The sequence below is a fragment of the Pecten maximus genome, chromosome 14, assembly GCF_902652985.1.
Source record: "Pecten maximus chromosome 14, xPecMax1.1, whole genome shotgun sequence".
Taxonomy (NCBI): Eukaryota; Metazoa; Mollusca; class Bivalvia; order Pectinida; family Pectinidae; genus Pecten; species Pecten maximus.
Window position 1 is genome coordinate 37,249,217 of NC_047028.1, and position 25,450 is coordinate 37,274,666.

Sequence of the window (25,450 nt, forward strand, 5' to 3'; positions counted from 1 at the left end):
CTTTCTTTCTTTCTTTCTTTCTTTCTTTCTTTCTGGGGAATATTTACTGAAATTGTTAGCAAGCATTCAATATAAAAAATGCATTATTGAAATAACAAAAATACAAAAAGGCAAAACAAATAATAATCCGTCACAAACAGACAAATTTATTTCCCGGAAGTAAAAAATAATCGGGAGTTACCAATGATGAGCTTTAGATCCTTATCCCAACAATACACAGTCCCGCTATCGTGAGTGGAGCTGAGGTTTTAAATCAGATCAGGGCTAGAAATACTTGTATTTCATACAATGGTATCACTTTCAGCAGTCACACGTACCTCTGTACAAATGTAATTGAGGAAGCCTTCCAATACTTTGGAAACACAGGAGAAGCACTCAACCGTGTCTGCTTCCCGCGGTCAAAACACACCAATCAAACGCGCCTGTCTCCAATCAGTCAGACACCGGCGGTGAGCGTAGACGCCGAGTACTACCAACCAAATGCGCCCATCGCCTCCAACAGACTTAGTTTGATATTTCTCTGAATGAAATATTTCTTATCTAGAAATATGCACGTGTATATATAACCGTACAGTGTTCTAACGGCAGTTTATAGCCAGTTAATTGTCGGGAGAAGGTTTGATTTCCCTGTAAAACTCTCCGCTGGAGTTTCAATTGGATTACACCTAATTCATGGAGACAAGGATACATCCCGTCTGCCGTACTCGTTTATAAGTGTTGTGGTACTCGTTTATAAGTGTGGTATTCCTACAGTGTCATACTCGTTTAAATATGGTGAAATTGTCAGATTTGTACGGACTTTTGTTGGGAAGGAGCTAACACGAATTTCTCTATTTCACATTCTGTGATGAACGGTAAGTGTTTTTATGAATTTCCTTGTATTGTCTGTCTTGCATTCTACATACACATTTTTCAGTCTTAATTATGTAACTTTTTTTACCGTCATCAAAATTGTAAGCAATTCTCTATATACAGAAAATAGCATTGATGATGTATATTATCGGTTAATCATTTTTCACAGTATTGTAAAATCTAAACCATATCGCCGCAGTTTTTAAGGGTATTTTTATTTCGAGTAGATTTCACGAAATCCTTGTAACTCAAACGTTTGATTTTAGGAAGTCCCTTCAACTCCAATAACATTTAATTTGAGGAAATCACTACAATACTAACGTTTGACTTGAGGAAATCCTTGTAACTCCGAACAGTTTAATTTGAGGGAATCCCTACAATATCGTTTGATTTGAGGAAATCTCTGAAACTCCAACTAAACGTTTATTTTGAAGAAACCCCTACAAAAGTGTTTGATTCGAAGAAATCCCTACAATAACGTTTGACTTGAGGAAATCCCTTCAACTCCTATATGGTGTGATTTGAGGAAATCCTTGAAACTTCTAAACGTGTAATTTAAGGAAATCTCTACAATATGGTGAAATTTGTAAAAATCCCTGAACCTCCAAAATCGTTTGTTTGTTTCACGGGGTAAATATGTGTTATTACTGTGATATCAGTTCAATTTGTGTGTATCCGAGAGCTACAAAATGAACAGCCCCCGAATAAAAGCTGTTTGGTAGAATAACAGGCTCTAAAGTTCTTCGCGCTGAAATCAACACGATGTGGGTTTCACTGCCTTTGTAGCCTATCTGTAGATACACTTTATCATTAGGAATCTTAGAGAATTTCTTATTTTAGACATAATTATTTAAGTATTTTTTTGGAGTGTTGCAGCGGATAAGAATATATTTGATATTAAATGGTCAAAAGGAAGTGAGAGTTTGTCGGTAGCGCCCCACAACTGTCGTCCGATCGCTCATCGCGCGACCACCAACATTTTCTTTAAAGTGGTACGAGTGTAAAAAAGGGTGTTTTTATTTTGTCCAAATTTGACAATCTACATCATAAATAGTTGACGTTGGTTTATTTGTCTTTATGAATGGAGTAAGGGCTTAGAGGAGTCTTTACAGGGAAATTGAGGGAAATCGAGGATAATTTCGAAGTATTCTGCCTATACTATTTTGTGGCCAGGGAGGGTCAATAATATTCGAAATCAACGTCATTCACAATTTCATTGACGTTTATCAACATGTGTGTTGTGTTCTTCATCCAAGTAGAATTCTCGTGTTGTCAAATCGGGGACCTAATTGTCTAAAGGTTTGAATGGTGGAGGCCAAAGGGAAAGAGACCTAACGGTACCCTCTAAATGTATTAATGGTGGAGGCCGAAGGGAAACAGGCCTTACCGTCTAAGGGCTAGACTGGAAGTTTGGGCCAAAAGACTTAGGCCTCTAAAGGGGCTGGACGATGAGGCCCAAAAACAAGGCGTCCCAACCTCTAAAGGAAACGATGGTGGGGCCCTAAACGGGGTGTCCTAGCCCACTAAAGGGCTGGATGGCGTAGCCCTTAACGGGCTATCTAACCGTCTAAAGAGCAGGATGATGGGGATCAAAATGAGGCTTCATAACCCTCTTAAATTCTAGAATGATGTGTCCAAAACGGGGATACATAGCCCTTTTAAAGGCTAGAATGATGGGCCCAAAACGGGGCTACATAGCCCTCTAAAAGGCTTGATTGCGATAACCCTTTAAAGGACTGGATTGTAGCATCCAAACCAGGACGACCTAACCCTCTATAAGGATTTGATGGTGGAGCCAAAAACGGGGGAACCTAATTCTCTAAAGGTCTCAGTGGTTGGGCAAAAACGGGATATTTTTACTTCTCTTTACTATTCTTTTTCATTCTTGGGGGATTTCGCAGAAGGCTTGGGTACCCCGTTCCGCTCCATGGAAGGGTTTATTTTTACGTGAGGACGCGGACCCAATCTATGATAGATTCTTCATATTCATATTACAAAATAGAAACATGCATAAAGACCCACCCCGAGGATAAACAGAGTTTTCTAATGAGAGAGATTTCATGAATACGGGTCCTGGGTCTTTTGGGCAGATGGGTAGGGCCAAAAATGGGGAAACATTGGATAAAGAGTCTGTTTCAACTGAATTTGATTTTAATTATCTTTAGGAATCAATAAACAAAATTATTTGAAGAATTACTTTATTTACTCCATGATATTTAGAGTTAAATTCCAGATGTACTAATAAGAATGGGGATAATATAATTTTCAAAGTTGTATTGTACAGGCCCTATTTTCCTTTTGTTCGAAGTAATATCTGCAGTATTAGTTTTTGCGGTGTATACGTTTATCTATTTACCTTTATCAGACATTTATGCACGTCTCGCTTGCAAGTTTTTGTTTTGTTCACTGTATCCTAAAGTTTAACACAAAAAGCGAGATTTGTGACAGTGATTGACAGCCTGGTCAATAAATAAACTATAAAAAGGCGACATCTTTTGCTCCATTAGCTATTTCAGACTTTTCTTTATCTCATAAATTTATCTTTATTTGTTCAAATTTTCTGTCAATTTACGTTTCACCTCGAAGTCTCGCCATGATTTAGGTTTGAGGCGCGGATAAACAGAAGATTTCTAAGCCGGAGTAGAAGTCGCCGACGGAACATTCACTCGTCACAGTTGTAGAACATGCATTTATGAAATAAATGTACTTAAAACGTCTTTTTACAAAAGACAAATTCAACTAACCCAAACAAGACATATTCGTGTGAACCTAGTCACGTGATAGAGTTTGATTGGCTATTTGAGGACCAAATACTTTTTCAATTACCAGCAGAGCTTCGGGAAGACAGAGGACTCCGGAATTTTGAACGGACGATTGGTAGAGACGCCAGCTAAGCAGTGACACTGGCGTTGGAAGTTACCCGCCCCGGCTGTATACAATTTTACCTGTGAATTAGTACCTGGCTTGAACGCCAAACAAACTTTATAGAAATGTGAGCTTTAAGCAAAACAACCTGGCGAATTACTGTGAGTTTTTTTTTCTGATTTCTTTTCAAGATCATGTGGAAAAGTCTCACGATGCTAATGGCGGTAATACTCGGAAAGGACCTGTTTCTGTTCGCAGGTGAGTGGAAATTTATTACTACATCCTATGAGCACACATGCATTACACATGTAAAGTTCGATTCACAAACTCCTACACATAAAACGAAACACTTGCCCATTTATTTTTTTTATGAAAAACGCTTCAGTTTAACTTTTTAAAAGTTTAATTCATAAAAAAAAATTAAAAAAAATAATATACATACACATAACACAACACCTGTCACATTTAAAATGACTAATCATGACCTCAGTATGATATTTTGTAGGTTGAAATTTAATTTTAAAATTTGTACAAAGCATTTTTTGTTGTTGGCGCGGTTAGCGGGTAACTTGGTACGCCCAATTAGTTCCTAGTGTAAATATATAATTAAATTACGTTATCAGGAAACATTTAAGCGCAAAATACAGTAAAAAAAAAGTAAAGCGAGATGTTGTCACCGAAAAATGAGACGAAATGTCTAATTGATCCAGTCGGCAGGTAAACATCGCCTTATTTCCTGTCATTACTGTGTTTCAGAATATTGTGTCACTCCTGGCACGCTTAAGTGGTTGCTTTTCACAGTAAGTTACTGTAAACAAACAAATGATAAAAATGATGATAAAAAATAAGCAAAAACAATATGATTTAAAACAAAAAGAGCATGAACAAAAAATAAAAACAAACACAAAATACAAACAAAGAATACAAGCAAACAAACAATACAAACAAACAAACAAAAGGCAACAAGCAAACAAACAAAAAAGCAACACAAATTAAAAAAATAAACAAAAACAAACAGCAAACAAATTGTTCCTAATACACGTGGACTGACATCGCGTGTCATAAAACTATATTTGTGTCGCGTGTCACCAGGTAAGATAGAGCTACAAAACTCATGTTTAAATCAATTGTCTGAAAAATCGTCTAGAACATACAAATATGGAACGGTATGTAAATTATGTATCGCGTTGGTGTACATACCTGTCATTAATAGCGGGAATAATTAATCTAAATACGATACAGTTGAATAAAAATCAACTGAAATGGCGTGATTGTTTCCAAACATTTATGTCATTTATATTGCAGTGAATTTCTTAAATAAGTTGATTTTTCACGATGAGGTTGTGCGCTTGTCTGCAGTTTTCGGGAACCTGTCAGTTTACAGATGATAATCTGTATATAACGAACTACCCCGTAATCAGGACACTGTCGATTCCGTCGGAATGGCTGAAGTGTTCAATTTAGTCAGGTTTTTCTGGCCTGTATACATGTTTGTATAATGACGATCGAGTGCTTTTTATACACCTATCATAACAGAAAGCTATTTCACTCGCGCAAAATAATAATAATAATTATAATGTTCTGTTTGTTTAAAATTGTATCGGCATGACAAATATTCAATGCAAGTTGATATAGCATCATGGGGCTAGAGATGAACTGTATACGTACGCCTGTTTACGGCAGACGTACTAGAATACACGTATTCACAGGAAGTTTGATTTTATTATAATAATTGTAACGGATTGATAGCCGGATAATGGAATGGTAGACAGACATCGATCAGACTGCCAGCCGGAGTCGTTAGATCTAAATTATAAATCTTATACCAAAGAAAGGCTTTATTTCAAAGAAAAACGATTTGGTGCGTTAAATTGATATAAGAAATGCGACGTTTTAACAAACATTTTGTATAAATGTGCAGACAAGCACTTTAATGACGTTGATTTGATTCAGGGCTCCATTTTAACTAACAGATACATGGATGTTCAGACAAGCACTTTAATGATTTTGTTTCAATTTCGTGACGCAAAATTTGTTATCTTACGTCGCCGCTATCATGAATATTGATTCGATGTCACTTCCAAATTCTAGAAACTATAAACAAAATCCACCTACCCATGGGTATGATGTTCAAATACCTGGAGTATTGAACAGAAGCAGCATTACATCGGATGTGTTAGTTTGACTTGTTATAAATACCGAATCAAGCTGACAAAACATGATGTTCGATCCCGCAGTCTGCTCTGAGAGTTACCGCTAACAACACTGGCAACGATTTAAACGTTTAAATATCAACTGTGGGGTTAGATTGTAGACCTGTTAAGAATTCGAAGGTGTTGGTTTGAAGCATGATATAAATGATACGAAAAAGAACTACATTCAGTCAACTTTCTTCTCTCACGCGCAGGAATGAGAAAAAAAGTAATGGACGTAAAATTCGGGGTGCAGGGCGATCAAGGATTGGTATGAAATGAAATGTGTTACTTTAACGTTAACCGGGGATGTTACTATAACGTTAACCGGGGATGTTACTGTAACGTTAACCGGGGATGTTACTATAACGTTAACCGGGGATGTTACTGTAACGTTAACCGGGGATGTTACTATAACGTTAACCGGGGATGTTACTGTAACGTTAACCGGGGATGTTACTATAACGTTAACCGGGGATGTTACTGTAACGTTAACCGGGGATGTTACTATAACGTTAACCGGGGATGTTACTGTAACGTTAACCGGGGATGTTACTGTAACGTTAACCGGGGATGTTACTATAACGTTAACCGGGGATGTTACTGTAACGTTAACCGGGGATGTTACTGTAACGTTAACCGAGGATGTTACTATAACGTTAACCGGGGATGTTACTGTAACGTTAACCGGGGATGTTACTATAACGTTAACCGGGGATGTTACTGTGACGTTAACCGGGGATGTTACTGTAACGTTAACCGGGGATGTTACTGTAACGTTAGCCGGGGATGTTACTATAACGTTAACCGGGGATGTTACTGTAACGTTAACCGGGGATGTTACTATAACGTTAACCGGGGATGTTACTGTAACGTTAACCGGGGATGTTACTGTAACGTTAACCGGGGATGTTACTATAACGTTACTGTGAATTCTTGTTGCGTTGATGGCGCGAAATATTACACATGGTGTGTTAAGTTGTCTGTAAAATGTATCAATTTCTTTCTTCTGACTATATTTTAAAACTTCAAGTGAGCGTCTTTCAAGTAATGTCAGTGAGAGGTACGGCTATCTATGACGCGGGTGTCGCTATCACTGTCTGATCTATAATGGTGGAAAAGAATGCTTACAGCGGTAACACCAACACTTAAGTAAAATGGCGTTGATGTTGTATTTTTTTAGATAACAATTAAAAATCTTTTAAACTTGTCGGTTTGAATACACCGTAAAGAATGCAGGAAGTTACCAGGATATCCCGACAGCTCTCCCCTATAGCGATATGTATCTTGCAGGCCTGGCATGTTGCTATCAAAACAATCCTTAATTTTACTGTTATCGATAAGTTCCTAGTTCAGAACGTGTATAAATACTATCAATACCATTAAATTAAGAATTTACTCATATCTTAATTATAGAATAATTAAATAAAATTTAATGTAAAAAATAACTTTATATTTTTCAATCATCTGTTTCCATACATATAAAGAATATTTACCTGTATTTCAAAAATGAAAAATACAGGTATTTTAAACAAATCAAGCAAAAATTCATTTAATTCAAACAAATGCAAAATTTGAATTAAATTGATGATTCAGGTGATCGCAAACAGCTGTTTGTCGCCATGGTAAGATAGAAGCTGCCGACCAGGCTAAGGAGAATTACCCTCAGGTCAGACTTGTACGCCAATGGTCTCGGGTTCGATCCCCAGCGGATGATTATTACGATCCTGTTTCGCATGATAACGACCGTGTTTCCCGTAACCACTCTGGTTTCTAACCTTGAACTCTTTACCAGTAAATATAGTTCAAGTCCCAAATTTAATGAATTTCGAAAACAGTCTGGAAAATTTTGGAGTAGCGTCACAACATAAACACAAATATGTCTTTGTTTGAATATTATATGGACAACGATCTTAATATAGAGGCAATTATTGTCTGCTTTCAGAATAAACTAAGTTATACTGAGTTATTATGGCGATCTTATATCCCATTATAACAATATTTCCCCCGTTATAACGATCTTGTTTCCCGTTATAATGATCTTGTTTCCCGTTATAACGATCTTGTTTCCCGTTATAACGATCTTGTATCCGTTATAACGATCTTGTTTCCCGTTATAACGATCTTGCTTCTCGTTATAATGATCTTGTATCCGTTATAACGATCTTGTTTCCCGTTATAACGATCTTGTTTCTCATTGTAACAATCTTGCTTCTCGTTATAATGATCTTGTTTCACGTTATAACGATCTTGTGTCCCAGTTATAACGATCTTGTTTCCTGTTATAACGATCTTGTATCCGTTATAACGATCTTGTATCCGTTATAACGATCTTTTTCCCCGTTATTTCGATCTTGCTTCCCGTTATAATGATCTTGTTTCCCGTTATAACGATCTTGTTTCTCATTATAACGATCTTGTTTCTCGTTATAATGATCTTGTTTCCCGTTATAACGATCTTGATTCCCGTTATAACGATCTTGTTTCCCGTTATAACGATCTTGATTCCCGTTATAACGATCCTGTGTCTCGTTATGACGATCTTGTTCCCGCTATAACGATCTTGTTCCCGTTATAACGATCTTGTGTCTCGTTATGACGATCTTGTTCCCGCTATAACGATCTTGTTCCCGTTATAACGATCTTGTGTCTCGTTATGACGATCTCGTTCCCGCTATAACGATCTTGATTCCCGTTATAACGATCTTGTTCTCGTTATAATGATCTTGTTTCCCGTTATAACGATCCTGTTCCCGTTATAACGATCTTGATTCCCGTTAAAACGATCTTGTATCCGTTATAACGATCTTGTTTCTCATTATAACAATCTTGCTTCTCGTTATAATGATCTTGTTTCCAGTTATAACGATCTTTTTTCTCCTTATAATGATCTTGTTTCCCGTTATAACGATCTTGTATCCGTTATAACGATCTTGTTTCTCATTATAACAATCTTGCTTCTCGTTATAACGATCTTGTTTCACGTTATAACGATCTTGTTCCCGTTATAACGATCTTGTTTCCTGTTAATACGATTTTTTTTCCCATTTTAACATTTTCTTTGATGTAATCGGCCATTTTACATTATAAGTCCTTTTGAGATTTGTGGACATTATTTCCATTTTAACAATATTCCTTCTCGCTTTCGTTCTTTCTTTCTTTCTTTCTTTCTTTCTTTCTTTCTTTCTTTCTTTCTTTCTTTCTTTCTTTCTTTCTTCCTGGTTATAACGACTTTCATTCTAATGTGTCCTAGCAAATAATGTTCCCGTTATATCGACTTTTAACTGTCTCTTTACCTATTTTTTTCTCGTTTTATCGAAGTTATTTCTTGTTTAATGACTTCATATCTCATTTCAACACTTTTATTCCCGTTTTATGTACTCTTTTCTGGTTATTACAACTGATAACAGACGTTGATAATTTATGTAAAAAAAGTAAAATTATTTATTGATCTTTTTTCATTTTTCCATTTCAATGTCTAAAAGTTTTCCTTTTTATCCAAAATTTCAACAGCAACAACAAATCAATTGGTGTAAAGCATCAAATATTTTCGACAATGAAAGATGAATACATTTATATGTGGATCTGTTGTAGCTAACCATTACTGGCGCCATTCATACAGCCGCGATCTTCACCAATACGGTCTGGAATGTCGGCCACGTGCCTGTTATTATAAATGATGATATCGCGTGCTATGTCTATCAAAACTTCAAAACATACGTAATTAAATTTACACAACATTCAATCGTCAGAATAATAAATAGTTCATTGTGCAATCTAGAGTATTGGTGTAATTTCTAATCGTCCACATAATTCGAATAAGTTATTTCTTATCCGGATATCGTACAATACGATGGCCGGTCCAGAAAGGGCGGTCATTGTTTAGAGGAGAGACGGTCCTAACACAGAAGACGAGTAGATCCTTAAACAGAGGACGAGTCGGTCTTTAAAAAGAAGACGAGTCGGTCCTTCAGGAGAAGGTGTCCTTAAAAAATGGAGCTATCCCCCACAATGGACAAGTCGTACCTTATAATGAAAGACATGTGGGCCCTAACACTGGCGGACGAGTCGACCTTACATTGAAGGACGAGATGGCCTATCATTTGGGGACGAGTCGGACCTTTAATTGGAGGACGAGTCGTTCCTAAGCTCAAGACGAGTCGGACCTTACATTGTAGGACGAGTCGGCCTTTCAGGTGGGGGACAAGTGGATCCTTACATTGGAGGACGAGTCGGCCTTTCAGTGAGGGACGAGTCGATCCTTCCATTGGAGGACGCGTTGGTCTTAGTTAAGGACGAGTGGATCTATACATTGGAGAACGAACTAAAGGAGGGAAGGGGCGAGTTGGTCCTTATTGGAGGATGTATCGGTCATTAATGATACATTGTCAAAAATGTATCTTTCATATACGATATTAATAGTCTAAAACTTAACAGGAAGTGGACTTCAAAGACATTTCGAGATGTTGTATGTGTAGGATATAGACACTGAACGTGTGTGATCTAATAGCATTTCAACAGCGCCGCGTGATGACAGCGCGTGACGACAGCTTGTCAGGAATCATGCCAAGCAATTGCTTGTACGTGTTGCCGTGTTTGCACCGAATTCTCGAATTATGCTATAGATTTGGATTTAAACCTAAGAACTGCTATGTCATGATCTGAAGAAGATAAACGCCTGAATGACGAGATGGAGATAAACGATCGCTGTTTACTAACCAGATAACTGTCCCGTAATTAGCGTTAAACTATTAGTCTGTCTGTTATTGCAGGGAGCGGAATGAAAGCGTCTCACCGGCAGACACCTAAGACAATAATGTGTGAAACCGCAAATAGGATACCAGATCAGGAGACATACAGAGGGTTAATTTATCCCAGGCAAATTGTTCGACGGGACATTGCGATTGTAGGAGAGAAAGGGTCGCCAGTTGTATTTGAGGACTCGCTGGGGTTAATTTACTACCGGAGCCGGACGAGCAATGTCTAAGTACCAAATCGGTACCCATTGTTCGCTAAATAGGAAATAAGGCCGCGGCGCCCGACTCGTGGCGTTACCTTTGCGGGAGAGCTGATGAGATCCCCGTTATACTACATAATTCTCCTGACTTACCCTTCCCTATCCTATCCCTCATAGATCGTCACACACAAGAGTAACATAATCAAATTTATTTGTTTAAATTTCTTTACAAAAATAAATATAGAGAAAAAATATATATACCATACACAAGTATAGTACATTTGTATTACAAAATATTAAATTCAAAATGCTCCATAAATACAGTATTACCTGTTTAGTGAATGAAGAATAAGATTAGAATGTTAAAATCCTATACATATATATATAGAGAGAGATTTAATCCCTAGATTTGATTGAAAAATGCATTATCCTTGAAAAAATAATTATAAACGGTTTCCTCGTATGCTTGGTAAAAATAACAACAACAACCAAGCATGCTTTTTTCAAAAGAGATTACGTTGGAATATGGGGTAACGAATTTATTTATTTATTTATTTATATTTATTTATTTATTTATTTATTTATTTATTTATTTTATTTATTTATTTATTTATATTTATTTATTTATTTTGACAAGGAAATCTGAACAGTTTGTATAGTACCCTGCCAGCGGCGGGAGCCGTCACAGACAATACGTATTCTAAGGTACAGATTAGTATCTGCTATTTAATGACCGGGGTACCCACACTGGAGGGCCAACCCGTCTGTCATCCCAGGAAAACATATAAAATATTACACTATCATAAAAGCCCACATCCGATTGTGTTGGCTGTTTGTGATTGTTTATTATGGCGACCTGGACTATCTGTCTGTGCTAACACTGTGTAAATCAGGTGCTGCCTGTCAACACCTCGCCGGTACTTATCTCTCACTACGAGCCCCGATTAGGGGTGTCCCCTATCAGGGAGGTACGAGTAAATCGCTGGGGCATTATGACTAAGCTATTTACACCACGAGAAATGTCCGAGTTACCTCCCTAAAATGGTTAATGTTTTTTATCCTGTCGCAGGGATAGGGAACTCTTTTCTGCCTTCGTTTATCGACAGGAAGTTCCGCTCCGCCAACTGTTGTTAACAAGTAACCCTCTCTGCCTTCGGTTGTCAACAAGGTTAACCGCTCTGCCCTCGGTAGCCGACACAAGGAGCTCCAATCTGCCCTCGGTTGTCAACGAGGTTAACCGCTCTGCCCTCGGTAGCCGACACAAGGAGCTCCAATCTGCCCTCGGTTGTCAACGAGGTTAACCGCTCTGCCCTCGGTAGCCGACACACGGAGCTCCAATCTGCCCTCGGTTGTCAACGAGGTTAACCGCTCTGCCCTCGGTAGCCGACACAAGGAGCTCCAATCTACCCTCGGTTGTCAACAAGGTTAACCGCTCTGCCCTCGGTAGTCGACAGGGAGCTCCAATCTGCCCTCGGTTGTCAACAAGGTTAACCGCTCTGCCCTCGGTAGCCGACACAAGGAGCTCCACTCTGTCCTCGGTTGTCAACGAGGTTAACCGCTCTGCCCTCGGTAGTCGGCAGGGAGCTCCAATCTACCCTCGGTTGTCAACAAAGTTAACCGCTCTGCCCTCGGTAGCCGACACACGGAGCTCCAATCTACCCTCGGTTGTCAACAAGGTTAACCGCTCTGCCCTCGGTAGTCGTCAGGGAGCTCCAATCTACCCTCGGTTGTCAACGAGGTTAACCGCTCTGCCCTCGGTAGTCGACACAAGGAGCTCCAATCTACCCTCGGTTGTCAACAAGGTTAACCGCTCTGCCCTCGGTAGCCGACACAAGGAGCTCCAATCGACCCTCGGTTGTCAACAAGGTTAACCGCTCTGCCCTCGGTAGTCGTCAGGGAGCTCCAATCTGTCCTCGGTTGTCAACAAGGTTAACCGCTCTGCCCTCGGTAGTCGACACAAGGAGCTCCACTCTGTCCTCGGTTGTCAACAAGGTTAACCGCTCTACCCTCGGTAGTCGTCAGGGAGCTCCACTATGCCCTCGATTGTAGCTCCAATCCGCCAAAGGTTTTTTGTCAAGGAGCTCCATGCACCCCTCGTCTGTCATTCAGTACACTGTGCTACAAGACATACAAAAATGTCTATGATTCTCTCTCGTGGTCACAAGAGATAGGCCTACGCACGCACCCATACAGCAGTAAATCATCCCATCTTCTGTGATAGGTGTCACGTTACAAAACGCATCAACACCCCCAGTGTGTAGATTAACCTCCACGAGTCCACGACTGTCATGGACGAGTGGCCTCCCTTGTTAATTTATTATTTCTTTGTGTGTGTAATTTACATACAAATGACCCCTTCCTGCATTTATCATTACGTAACGCATGTCAGGATACACATTAAAGGTTATTAGGTGCATGTTTCGTTTAGCCTCTAACTATCGCGAGATAAACATAATTTGACTGTCGCAAATTAAGATAACTTCAATATTGATTGTCCTACTTATAAAACCATTTCCGGTGTATGCGATTGTAACACGGCGTTTAAAATGAAGATTTCATGACAAAGGTGGTTTATCTGTTGTAAAGCCCGCGGTCTCTGTATATTAGATATGCCAATTCGTATGTGCTAGTTTACACGTTCGTTAACCTTTGTTTTGTTAGATAATGTCAACTTGACAGAGTTTATTTCAAATCATTTTCGAATTAACGGTCGTGAGCGTAAGATATCGCGAGAAGAAAACATCGGACAACATAAAGAACGAATGCCAAAGACCGATATTTATTTATCGAATACTTGATTTCTTAGAATGTTGAAAGGTTGAGATGTACGAACAGTTTTGTTAGAGGGAATTGGGTGTCCGAGTGACACAGCGGTACACGTAACACAGCGGACTTTTACACAGACGTCCGGCGTTCGATTCGCCTTCGGGCGGGAAAAAATTGGGTCACCTGCCCGACCACATGGGTTTTTTTCCGGATGCTCCGGTTTTCTCCCTCAATCAAATCAGAACCTTCGTGCGCTTCCATTAGGGGCCACTAGCCTGAACCCTCACCGCCCATAGAGCATTCGACACCAGTTAACAAGGCGAGGATTATTTCAAAATCTTTCAAATTAATATGAACGTACCGAAGGATTTCTGACTTTTTTGATAGATCAATATTCAATCATAACTCATTTAGCGGGAGACAAAACAGGCGAGATACGGTCATATGGCGCCAGGGATGGCTACAGCGACAGCGCATGCGCAGGGATCATTTACCCCATTAAGACCGATATCTGGAGCAATTGTAAGAAATTTAGTGTGGTTGGTAACAAAGTGATAAAGATGTAAAACGTCAACATCATTAATACGAGTGGAACAATGTGGGCCCAAGGGAAACTGGCATGGTTTGGTGAAATAAACGGTTTCAGCGCTGGATAGGGAAGTCCTGACTAGATACATGTAATACGCTTATTACTGATATAACAATAAAGATATTCTAATTATTTCAGAGGGCCCTGATATGGATTAGTATGTTGTTGATTTGAATTTGATACGAAAATCCCTCAGTTGAAATTGAACCACACGATTTATTTTCATTACCTCATGAACGCATGCCGGTATGTAATTAGTGATACATATTTTGGAGGTGTTTGCATGGTCAAGTTACATAATAGTATCACCTAAACGTTTGCTTCTTATGACGCTGTTGCGTTATACGGGGCGGGAATAAAGCGTCAAAATTACGCTGATTATATTTTATATCTAGAGTCAAATGAACGTAATATCGTCAGTGATAAAGAAACCGCCAAAGCGAGATTATGAAAAAATGCCCAATCAGGAAAAAGCGTCATATTACACAATTCTATCGTCTTTTAATTATTTAACTTTGGGATGTTTCCGGTTTTTCATTATTGACTGTTTCGGTTTGGCAGTTGTCGTGTTTTCGAAAGACAAATTGTCAAATATCAGTAACTAGGACCAACAGAAATGAGTAGTTCCGGTTTCGGTACATCAGTGACCCTGTCTAACTACGACTTGAGGAGATTAGTGGAGGCGAAGGTTGTGGTTAGCTAGGTGTTTGTGGTCAAATCGTGTCTATTTAAACTACGTATCTAGTGTAAACCTGGCCTCGTTTTGAAAATGATTATCTTTGTAAATATTGACAGGGTATCCCAAACCTCAAAAGGGTTGAACTGGATAATGGACCCGATTTTCTGTTAAATTTAAAGGAACAGGTATACCCAAGGCGTTCTCAAAATAACTAACACCTCCCAGATCTTCGGTTCATTAATGTTAAAGGAACACGTATTTTAAATTCCCAATCTTCGTAATATTTGTTATTTAAATAAAAAACGGGGAAAGGAACAGTGCGAGAGAGAAAAAAAAAAAATTCTACAAAATGCAGCGATGAACAATGTCATCTTAAATTAACAGATTGTAAACTTTTTAAAACACATGTATCATTTAAAATAAAATGCATATTTAAACCACGTGATTTTAACGACATCGGTATTTTGTTGTCCTGTTACATGTCGCTATAGATGAGCGTGACGCGTTCGGTGTCACCATGTCTGGAGATACATTCGAAATCCAAGGGTCCCGGCATCTTCCCTTCGCCCGTAAACATCTTAAGGGTCCCGCTCTCAATATGTCAAAGATTTGTCTGACGAGACGATAATCTGGGGAATTGGAAGATATCGATGTAATGAAAACAACAGTATTCGTCCGCCCACAAATCAATCAGTCAATAAAATCTATTGTATTCTTACATCCCGACAAAAGATCGATAACAAAAATGTGTAACAAAACATAGTATCAACATGTACAAAATATAAAATGTAAAATCAGGCATTGTAGTTTATCATACAACGGATAACTTCTGCATTTCTGCAGGCCTGCCTTTTTCAGTTCAGTTGACGTTTTGATAAAAAGGCTGGTCGGGTGGCACAGTGGTAATATACTTGCCTTTCACCTATGCGGCCAGGGTTCGATTCCCCAATCGGACGTGCAAAGGTATGGGGTCACCTGACTGACCACGTGGGTTTTCCTGGGGTACTCCGGTTTCCTCCCACAGTAATACACCTCGCGGGCTTCCATATATAAGTTGATATATCTTGTTTTGCAATTGTTGTGAAATAATAAAGTTTACATTTTTTAAAAAGGCTCAGGTCATACAAAAGTTGAGGGTCATGAAAAGACAACATAGTTATTAGGAGTATCGAAGTTACTCAGGCTGGCGTTTATTTGATATTTTTCAAGAAAACTGCCCTTAGATTTGAATTAATTTTACATTTGAAGACGAAATGAACTTAAATGGAAATGTTGAGTTAATCATTAACAAATCAGCAGACATTGTTATCAAGGTATCCCGTATCCCCGCCGTTGTTTTTGTTGATGTTTTTATTTACTAAATACGCGGACACGTTATTGTTTATAATGGGAGAAAATTTGATGTATCACCATTACGATGAGAAAATCCCCACGAGACTGTGAGCCTCCTACTGGCCAATAGACTCCGTATATCCACAGTAAGTAATTACACCTGAACGCCTAGCTCATTACAGGTAAGCATAGGTATGTTTATACATACCGAAGTATGTAAAAACTCGTAATCGCGTCTTTTATCTACCTGTTGACGATCAGGTAAATAGGAAGTAAGGTCGCCCCTACCCCACCTGTCTACGTCACGAAAGCAAAGGTGTTGCAATCCATGCGCGTTTAAATATAATTTGGGACCCACGGCGATCCTATCGCAATCTGCCGACAGGGGCGCGCCGAACAGGCCGCCAGGCGGCGGGCCTTTCACACCTGGCGGCATTTCGCTGGAGTCACGTGCGTCTATCGTCTGCTGTTCTTTTCGCCAATGATAAGCTATACCAGGTTAATATCGTCTATGACTTAAGTTTGACACAAAGCCTATATCTCCATTAAATTGTTAAACTGACTGTCAGAGAAGTTTTAAAGACTTCAGTTTAAATTACTGTCTCCGGATTAAAGAGGAGGACGGGGCTTGAAGGGGCCAGTTTTAACAACACATTTGTTTGTGTTGATTTGATGGAAAGTTAAAGGTGTGTCCCTAATGCGAGTCTTCGATACAATCAGAAAAAATACTTACTTAACCCGATATGTATTGAAACGACTGCTATTACCTGCACTTACTGTATATGTGGTGGGGTTTTGATTCAGCGTTCTGATCGTTACTTAAATAATATTTTCTTACTTTTAACATGAAAGTTCAAACAGTATAAACTATCAGTACACTTTATTGATTTATTAATAAAAAAATAATTTATTCATTCATTATATCTTTTAGATAATAATTCTATTCATTTTCTATGTATTTATTAAAACATTTTTTTCATTCATTCATTCGTTCGTTCGTTCGTTCGTTCGTTCGTTCGTTCGTTCGTTCGTTCGTTCGTTCGTTCGTTCGTTCGTTCGTTCGTTCGTTCGTTCGTTCGTTCGTTCATTCATTCGTTCATTCATCCTTCTTTTCACTCATCCATATATTCATTCAGTTTCATTCATTAATTCATTAACCTAATGACAGACGTTGTCTTAAAGGAAAGAGGATCAAATTGACAAAAAAATATTATTATATTAAGCGGTTTTATACTGCCAGTTATAGTGTGTGGTAGGAACGATAGCGTGTCATGAAATATATCCCGAGAGAAAACCTTCCCTAACTGACAGTAGGATTTGTCGCTGAATAAACGGATAAAACGATGGCTCCATCGCCCGTTGATATTGCCAACAATCTGAAATATTTCTACAACCGCGAAACACTAAATCAGCCGAGTATCACATCAATTTACATCAAAATGACAAAAACTCGAGTCTTTTCAAGTCTGTTTAAATTCCTCTATAATTAAAATTGATCCATGGTAAATGTAAACTTTATACGAAAATACTGGGTTATCATAAACATGCACGCCATCAGTTAGTTAAAATTTGTCATAACTTTACTTGTGGTGACTGCCTTTTGGTGACGCCCTCACCGTGACCTTTCCTTCACATTACACGGTAGAAGAAATTAAAGGCCCTCATTTTGTGGTTTGAACATTAAACACCTTAGCACACATCACACCTATTGATAACTTCCACATTTTTTGTGGTTTCTCATTTCTGGTGTGAAATTCCTGTTTTAATTGTTATCGTGTGTGTATTAAGGTAAACATAGTTTTTTACCTGTGGTCCACACACCTGTTAATTACAGACTGGGACGTACAAGGTGACACAGGTCTGTCGTTGCTCTTTTGACGGAGGATAAATTATCTGGTCGTTGTTTTCAGTGGAGCTGTCTGTCCATCCTGTTAGATCCACGAGTTATCACTTCCCTCGCACCAATCCCTCTGGGAAGAGGAAGCCAGAATACTCAATCTATCATTAACAACATATAACATTGTAAAAGAGAAGATTACCAACTCTTAGCAATTCCTTTTCGAAGGCTTAGGGGTAGTTTTATCGTGACGATATCGAAAAAAATCATACAGGCACACACAGTAGTTTAATGCCACGAAAACAAATAAAATCATACCGGACCACACGGTAGTCATACCGGACCACACGGTAGTCATACAGAACCACACGGTAGTCATACCGGACCACACGGTGGTCATACCGGACCACACGGTAGTCATACCGGACCACACGGTAGTCATACCGGATAACACGGTAGTCATACAGAACCACACGGTAGTCATACAGAACCACACGGTAGTCATACCGGACCACACGGTAGTCATACAGAACCACACGGTAGTCATACCGGACCACACGCCGGACCACACGGTAGTCATACCGGACCACACGCCGGACCACACGGTAGTCATACCGGACCACACGGTAGTCATACAGAACCACACGGTAGTCATACCGGACCACACGGTAGTCATACAGAACCACACGGTAGTCATACAGAACCACACGGCAGTCATACCGGACCACACGGTAGTCATACAGAACCACACGGTAGTCATACCGGACAACACGGTAGTCATACCGGACTGAACAGTAGTCATACCGGACCACACGGTAGTCATACAGAACCACACGGTAGTCATACCGGACCACACGGTAGTCATACCGGACCACACGGTAGTCATACCGGACCACACGGTAGTCATACAGAACCACACGGTAGTCATACCGGACAACACGGTAGTCATACAGGACCACACGGTAGTCATACAGGGCCACACGGTAGTCATACCGGACCACACGGTAGTCATACAGAACCACACGGTAGTCATACAGAACCACACGGCAGTCATACCGGACCACACGGTAGTCATACAGAACCACACGGTAGTCATACCGGACAACACGGTAGTCCTACCGGACTGAACAGTAGTCATACCGGACCACACGGTAGTCATACAGAACCACACGGTAGTCATACCGGACCACACGGTAGTCATACCGGACCACACGGTAGTCATACAGAACCACACGGTAGTCATACAGAACCACATTGTAGTCATACCGGACCACACGGTAGTCATACAGAACCACACGGTAGTCATACAGAACCACACGGTAGTCATACCGGACCACACGGTAGTCATACCGGACAACACGGTAGTCATACAGGACCACACGGTAGTCATACAGGGCCACACGGTAGTCATACCGGACCACACGGTAGTCATACAGAACCACACGGTAGTCATACAGAACCACACGGTGGTCATACCGGACCACACGGTAGTCATACCGGACCACACGGTAGTCATACAGAACCACACGGTAGTCATACAGAACCACACGGTGGTCATACCGGACCACACGGTAGTCATACCGGACCACACGGTAGTCATACAGAACCACACGGTAGTCATACAGAACCACACGGTGGTCATACCGGACCACACGGTAGTCATACAGAACCACACGGTAGTCATACAGAACCACACGGTAGTCATACAGAACCACATTGTAGTCATACCGGACCACACGGTAGTCATACAGAACCACACGGTAGTCATACAGAACCACACGGTAGTCATACCGGACCACACGGTAGTCATACCGGACCACACGGTAGTCATACCGGACCACACGGTAGTCATACAGGACAACACGGTAGTCATACCGGACTGAACAGTAGTCATACAGAACCACACGGTAGTCATACAGAACCACACGGTAGTCATACAGAACCACACGGTAGTCATACAGAACCACACGGTAGTCATACAGAACCACACGGTAGTCATACAGAACCACACGGTAGTCATACAGGACCACACGGTAGTCATACAGAACCACACGGCAATCATACAGGGCCACACGGTAGTCATACCGGACCACACGGTCATCATACAGAACCACACGGTAGTCATACCGGACCACACGGTAGTCATACCGGACCACACGGTAGTCATACCGGACCACACGGTAGTCATACAGAACCACACGGTAGTCATACCGGACCACACGGTGGTCATACAGAACCACACGGTAGTCATACCGGACCACACGGTAGTCATACCGGACTGAACAGTAGTCATACAGAACCACACGGTAGTCATACCGGACCACACGGTGGTCATACAGAACCACACGGTAGTCATACCGGACCACACGGTAGTCATACCGGACTGAACAGTAGTCATACAGAACCACACGGTAGTCATACCGGACCACACGGTAGTCATGCAGAACCACACGGTAGTCATACAGGGCCACACGGTGGTCATACCGGACCACACGGTAGTCATACAGAACCACACGGTAGTCATACAGAACCACATTGTAGTCATACCGGAACGAACGGTAGTCATACCGGACCACACGGTAGTTTCAATGCCCCGAAAACAAATAAGTCCATCCAGAACCACACAGTTGTTTTAACGCCTCGCTATTGAAATCAAATAAGTTTTAAAGTCACGCCAACAAGATAAAATAGTATACATGTCTATATACTATAAAGACAACACCAGTTCCGCTATCACAAGGAGGCAAGCGACAACATTCATGATCACCTTACGTACATGTATGCAACTCGCACACAGCGGAGACCGTTTTTGAATGATCATAGTTGTTGATAGGACGTTAAATAATAATAAAAAACTAATCAGTCATGGCAATACAATGGTTTCAAAGCTCTGCTCACAAGATAAATCAACCTAAAATCGTATATGACCACACGGCAGTTCATACAGAGCCAAACGGTAGCTTTAATGCCCCGCCAACGAAATAAAAATAATACAGAGCCACCCGGTAGCTTTAACAGGGCCACACGGTAGCTTTAATGCCCCGCCAACGAGATAAAATCATACAGGGCCACACGGTAGCTTTAATGCCCCGCAAACGAAACAAAATCATAGAGTCACACGGTAGCGTTAATGCCCCGCCAACGAGATAAAATCATACAGGCCTAGGGCCACGCGGTAGCTTTAATGTCCCGCAAACGAAACAAAATCATACAGAGCCACACGGTAGCTTTAATGTCCCGCAAACGAAACAAAATCATACAGAGCCACACGGTAGCTTTAATGCCCCGCCAACGAAACAAAATCATACAGAGCCACACGGTAGCTTTAATGCCCCGCAAACGAAACAAAATTAAACAGGGCAACACGGTAGCTTTAACGCCCCGCCAACAAAACTATAATTATACAGAGCCTCACGGTAGCTTTAATGCCCCGTCAACGAAACACATAGAGTCACACGGTAGTCATAACGTCAACTTTATCCACGGATTAAGATCAAGATCAGGTACCTTCGAGTCACCACAGATAGCGCCTCCTTACTGTATCATCATGTGTCACGTGTCATGTTTACTTATAAACAACACTTTCAACATCAGGAGGTGCCAAAATCTTTGCCTTATGTTGATATTGTTTGGTTTCTTATGTACCTATTTACCATAACAAGGTTTTTTGGTACTTTTAACTCCATATTTCCTGAATTTTATCTATACAATCGCTTTTCATGTTTTCTTTATTGATATTTTGAAAGCATATTGACAGACGGAAGTAGATTTCTATCTGTGACGTCATCGAACAGGATACGTTTTAACCAACTGACGGCACGTGCCATCAGACAATCAAAGTCAGATGTCGGAGTAAATGTAGATATGACTTATATACATTGTCAAGTCTCATCGACCGTGCTAACTGACCCGTGTGCTTAAGCTGTTGAAAGCAAGTTTAAGATAGAACATTTAAAATGCACTTCCGCTTTATTCCGTGTGATGAAGTGCACGGGGTCATGACCCCGTGTCACGGTTATGACGTAGGTATATCAGATGGTACGCGCCGTCACAGAAGGGCAAGATCGACACGATAGAATCAATTACATTTTACACATCGGTAGTTCACTTTAAAGTTACGCGGGTTCGATTTCAAAATCTAGCGAACCTAGTGCCCTATATCTGTGATCAGATGTACGTTCGTCTAATTTTAGGATTATAAAATATCACCGTTTGATAAAGAGTTTTAAAATAGAACATTGATAACAAAGAGGGAAATTGGGCGTAAAAAGAAATTATTTATACATTTATACGTTTAGAAAGTAAAGCGATGTCGGTAATGGTCACGATTGCCTTAATCCATTGTTTGTGCACGCAGTTGTTTTTCGATATTGTAAGAAAATATCAGACACAACAAAGGCTGTATGAGAAATAAGTAACTTATCTTAAACACATTCTACCTAAGAACCCGGTCTAATAAATGAGATATTTGTTATTTTCTGGATTTGAAATTAAAAAATTAGTGTCGGATACAGATTTCTGATAACGAGTACCGGATCTATTTTGTGATAGCATGTCCCAGAGAATGGTAAAGTTTCGTCGGACTCCAATACCATGACCACGCCCAATTCTCAATGTTCTAAAGTGGATCAAAAGAAAAGTCGAATGTTATAAAGATGTGAATTAACATCCACACACATGACAGTGTCGAAAGTCTTAAAAGGTAGATTGGAACCGATTTATTTACTGTGTTTAGTACCAAATATTTGGGTTATATTTCAATCGTCAACATCACCCGGAATCTGTCTAGAACCGTTAGTAAAACACGCCGCGTGATCTCGCTAATAAACAATTGTCGCCAGTGTGATTTACACGAGTTTCTCCACTTTGTTCCAGACAAACAAACACTTTATTTGTAGATTGTAAACTGCCATGATAATTCAAAATACAAATAAACAGACAAATTTAGATTTGAAAATCTTAATTAGATTTTGTGATGATAGCGATACGGTTACACCTTCAAAGTTAGGACTCAGACAGCGCTTACTGGGAGTCCCAACACTCAGTGCTAGTTTACTAATATCTAACACAGTCGCCTTGTTCCCTCCCTCACTGACTCACTGACTGACTCACTGACTCACTGACTGACTCACATACTCACTGACTGACTGACTCACTGACTGACTCACATACTCACTGACTGACTGACTCACTGACTCACTGACTGACTGACTCACTGACTGACTCACTGACTGACTCACTGACTGACTCACTGACTGACTCACAACTCACTGACTGACTGACTCACTGACTGACTCACATACTGACTGACTGACTGACTGACTGACTGACTGACTCACTCACATACTCACTGACTGACTCACTCACTGACTGACTCACATACTCACTGACTGACTCACTCACTGGCTCACTCACTGGCTCACTGGCTCACTTACTGGCTCACTCACCCACCCACCCACCCACCCAACCATCCACTCACTCACCCACCCACTCACTCACCCACCCACCCACTCACTCACTCACTCACTCACTCACTCACTCACTCACTCACTCACTCACTCACTCACTCACTCACCCACTCACCCACCCACCCACCCACCCACTCACTCACTCACTCACTCACTCACCCACCCACCCACCATCTCATTGACAACCTAGCTCTCACACTTGATTAGTTTGTGGTTTATCTCCACTATTACGACCGTTCGGTCTTTCATTGCACGAGTCGCTGCCACACACTCAACGAGCTCCATCACACCCTCTAACCGACTCGCTTATCGTGACTGCGAGACGGTAATGCACGTGCCTCGTATGTAATCACGTGTCTCTTTTATTGTAGAATCGACGTGTAAACTCGGGAGGGCTAACTATGCGGATGGAGATGTGTGGAAGTTCAACGAGTGTGTCAACTGTACGTGCAATGGTGTAAGTATACAACGAGATCACGTGACGTTCGCTGTCAATCAACCGTGGCAAAGTCAGCATCAGTCACTAAGATAAGATATCTCTAGGATGAATTTGTAAGTATATCGTCCTCGTAAGATTTACAATATGATAATACTGTTATATAATTCTAATGATATACTTTAATTTTGTGGCATTCATAAGCCTAGTGATGACATGTCTCAATTATTGATGACATCATTATTGTGACGTCATACTTGTAGAATCAATACCACTGGTCTTTCCTGAACTATGATACAGACACTAACAGTAAACGACTATATTTAATCTAGATAATATATTCTAGTTTGACAAACGGAAATCCGACATTTTCTTGGGGTCTTATTTACTGAAATCAGTTCAGTGTTTAAGTTTATTTTTGTATCTATTTATTCAACATGGTTTAATTACTATTAGCAATTTTTTTACAACCTTTAAACTTTCTTTCAGACACGAGTTGAGTGCGTGAAGGAGCTCTGCCCAACCCCGACGTGTACAGAGCCTAAAATCGTTCCCGGCGTGTGTTGTCCTTTCTGTGAAGGTGAGTTTGGCCAAGACCTCTTCGTCTACATTTTCTCTCTCGCCTAATTCTTTCAAGAATATTGTAGAAATTTTGATGCTTTTCTCTTCTTTCTCCAAAAAAGTTCCTCGTTTTGAACTGAAAACATGTTTGGAAAAATAAAAATGAGATTTTGGCGGGAAAAGATAACTGTGATATTATGGATATTAGCTATCGTAATGACGTCATCAGTCACCTTGACCTTGGCTAAGAATATATATCTCGTTCACGCAGTTGACACATGGCAAAACAGGACAGCGAAACCTGCCTTTATCGACTAAAACAGAGAGGAGGTTAGGAGAAGGGATACCAAACATCCTGAAAGTGTCGATAAAGTCAGGTTCCGCTACACAGCCTCACACTTTCGCGAACCCATCCTCTGTGTATAGACTTAAAACCGAAAAAAAAAGAAAAAAAAACAACAACAAAAACAAAACAAAAACAAAAACAAAACAAAAAAAGAAGAAAAAGCAAATAAAAATTCGCTTAACCTAATAAACACTAACATTGTGTATTTCCAGTTTAAACTGAACTTACGCCTGTGTATTTCCGGTTATGAATCGACAAATTCATGTGCTTTTCCGGTTTTAGACAAAAGTACACAAGAGCATTTCCGGTTTTAGACCGACAAATGCTTGGTATTTCCGGTTTAAGATGAAGTTTCACCAGTGTATTTCCGGTTTTAGACGAGGTTGTTCCAGTGTATTTTCGGTTTGAGCCGTGCATCTTAAAGGAATTGTTTGTTATTTTACTGCAATTTAATCCATTTCTGTGTGTGAAGTTTTAATCGTTCTAAGACAGATCTGACATCAAATATAAATTAGCAGGCGCGTTTTAACTCGTAAAATTTCAACCAAGTTCAGAGAAATGCGATTTCCG

General features: G+C 40.2%; 1 protein-coding gene across 4 annotated transcripts in view; it reads left to right on the plus strand.

The window, feature by feature from the left end:
• Positions 1-422: 422 nt before the first annotated feature.
• The window catches only part of LOC117342422 (thrombospondin-2-like), a 38,642-nt gene continuing 13,614 nt past the window's right edge, over positions 423-25,450 (plus strand). For 2 of the 4 annotated variants that reach the window (XM_033904576.1, XM_033904578.1), the window contains exons 1-4: positions 425-854; positions 3,909-3,975; positions 23,909-23,994; positions 24,463-24,553. In XM_033904576.1, the coding sequence (XP_033760467.1) occupies positions 3,912-3,975; positions 23,909-23,994; positions 24,463-24,553 (241 nt within the window). In that variant the 5' untranslated portion in view covers positions 425-854; positions 3,909-3,911. Of the gene's footprint in view, positions 855-3,908; positions 3,976-23,908; positions 23,995-24,462; positions 24,554-25,450 lie in introns of all 4 variants that reach the window. The other 2 variants (XM_033904575.1, XM_033904577.1) reach the window with 2 other exon arrangements.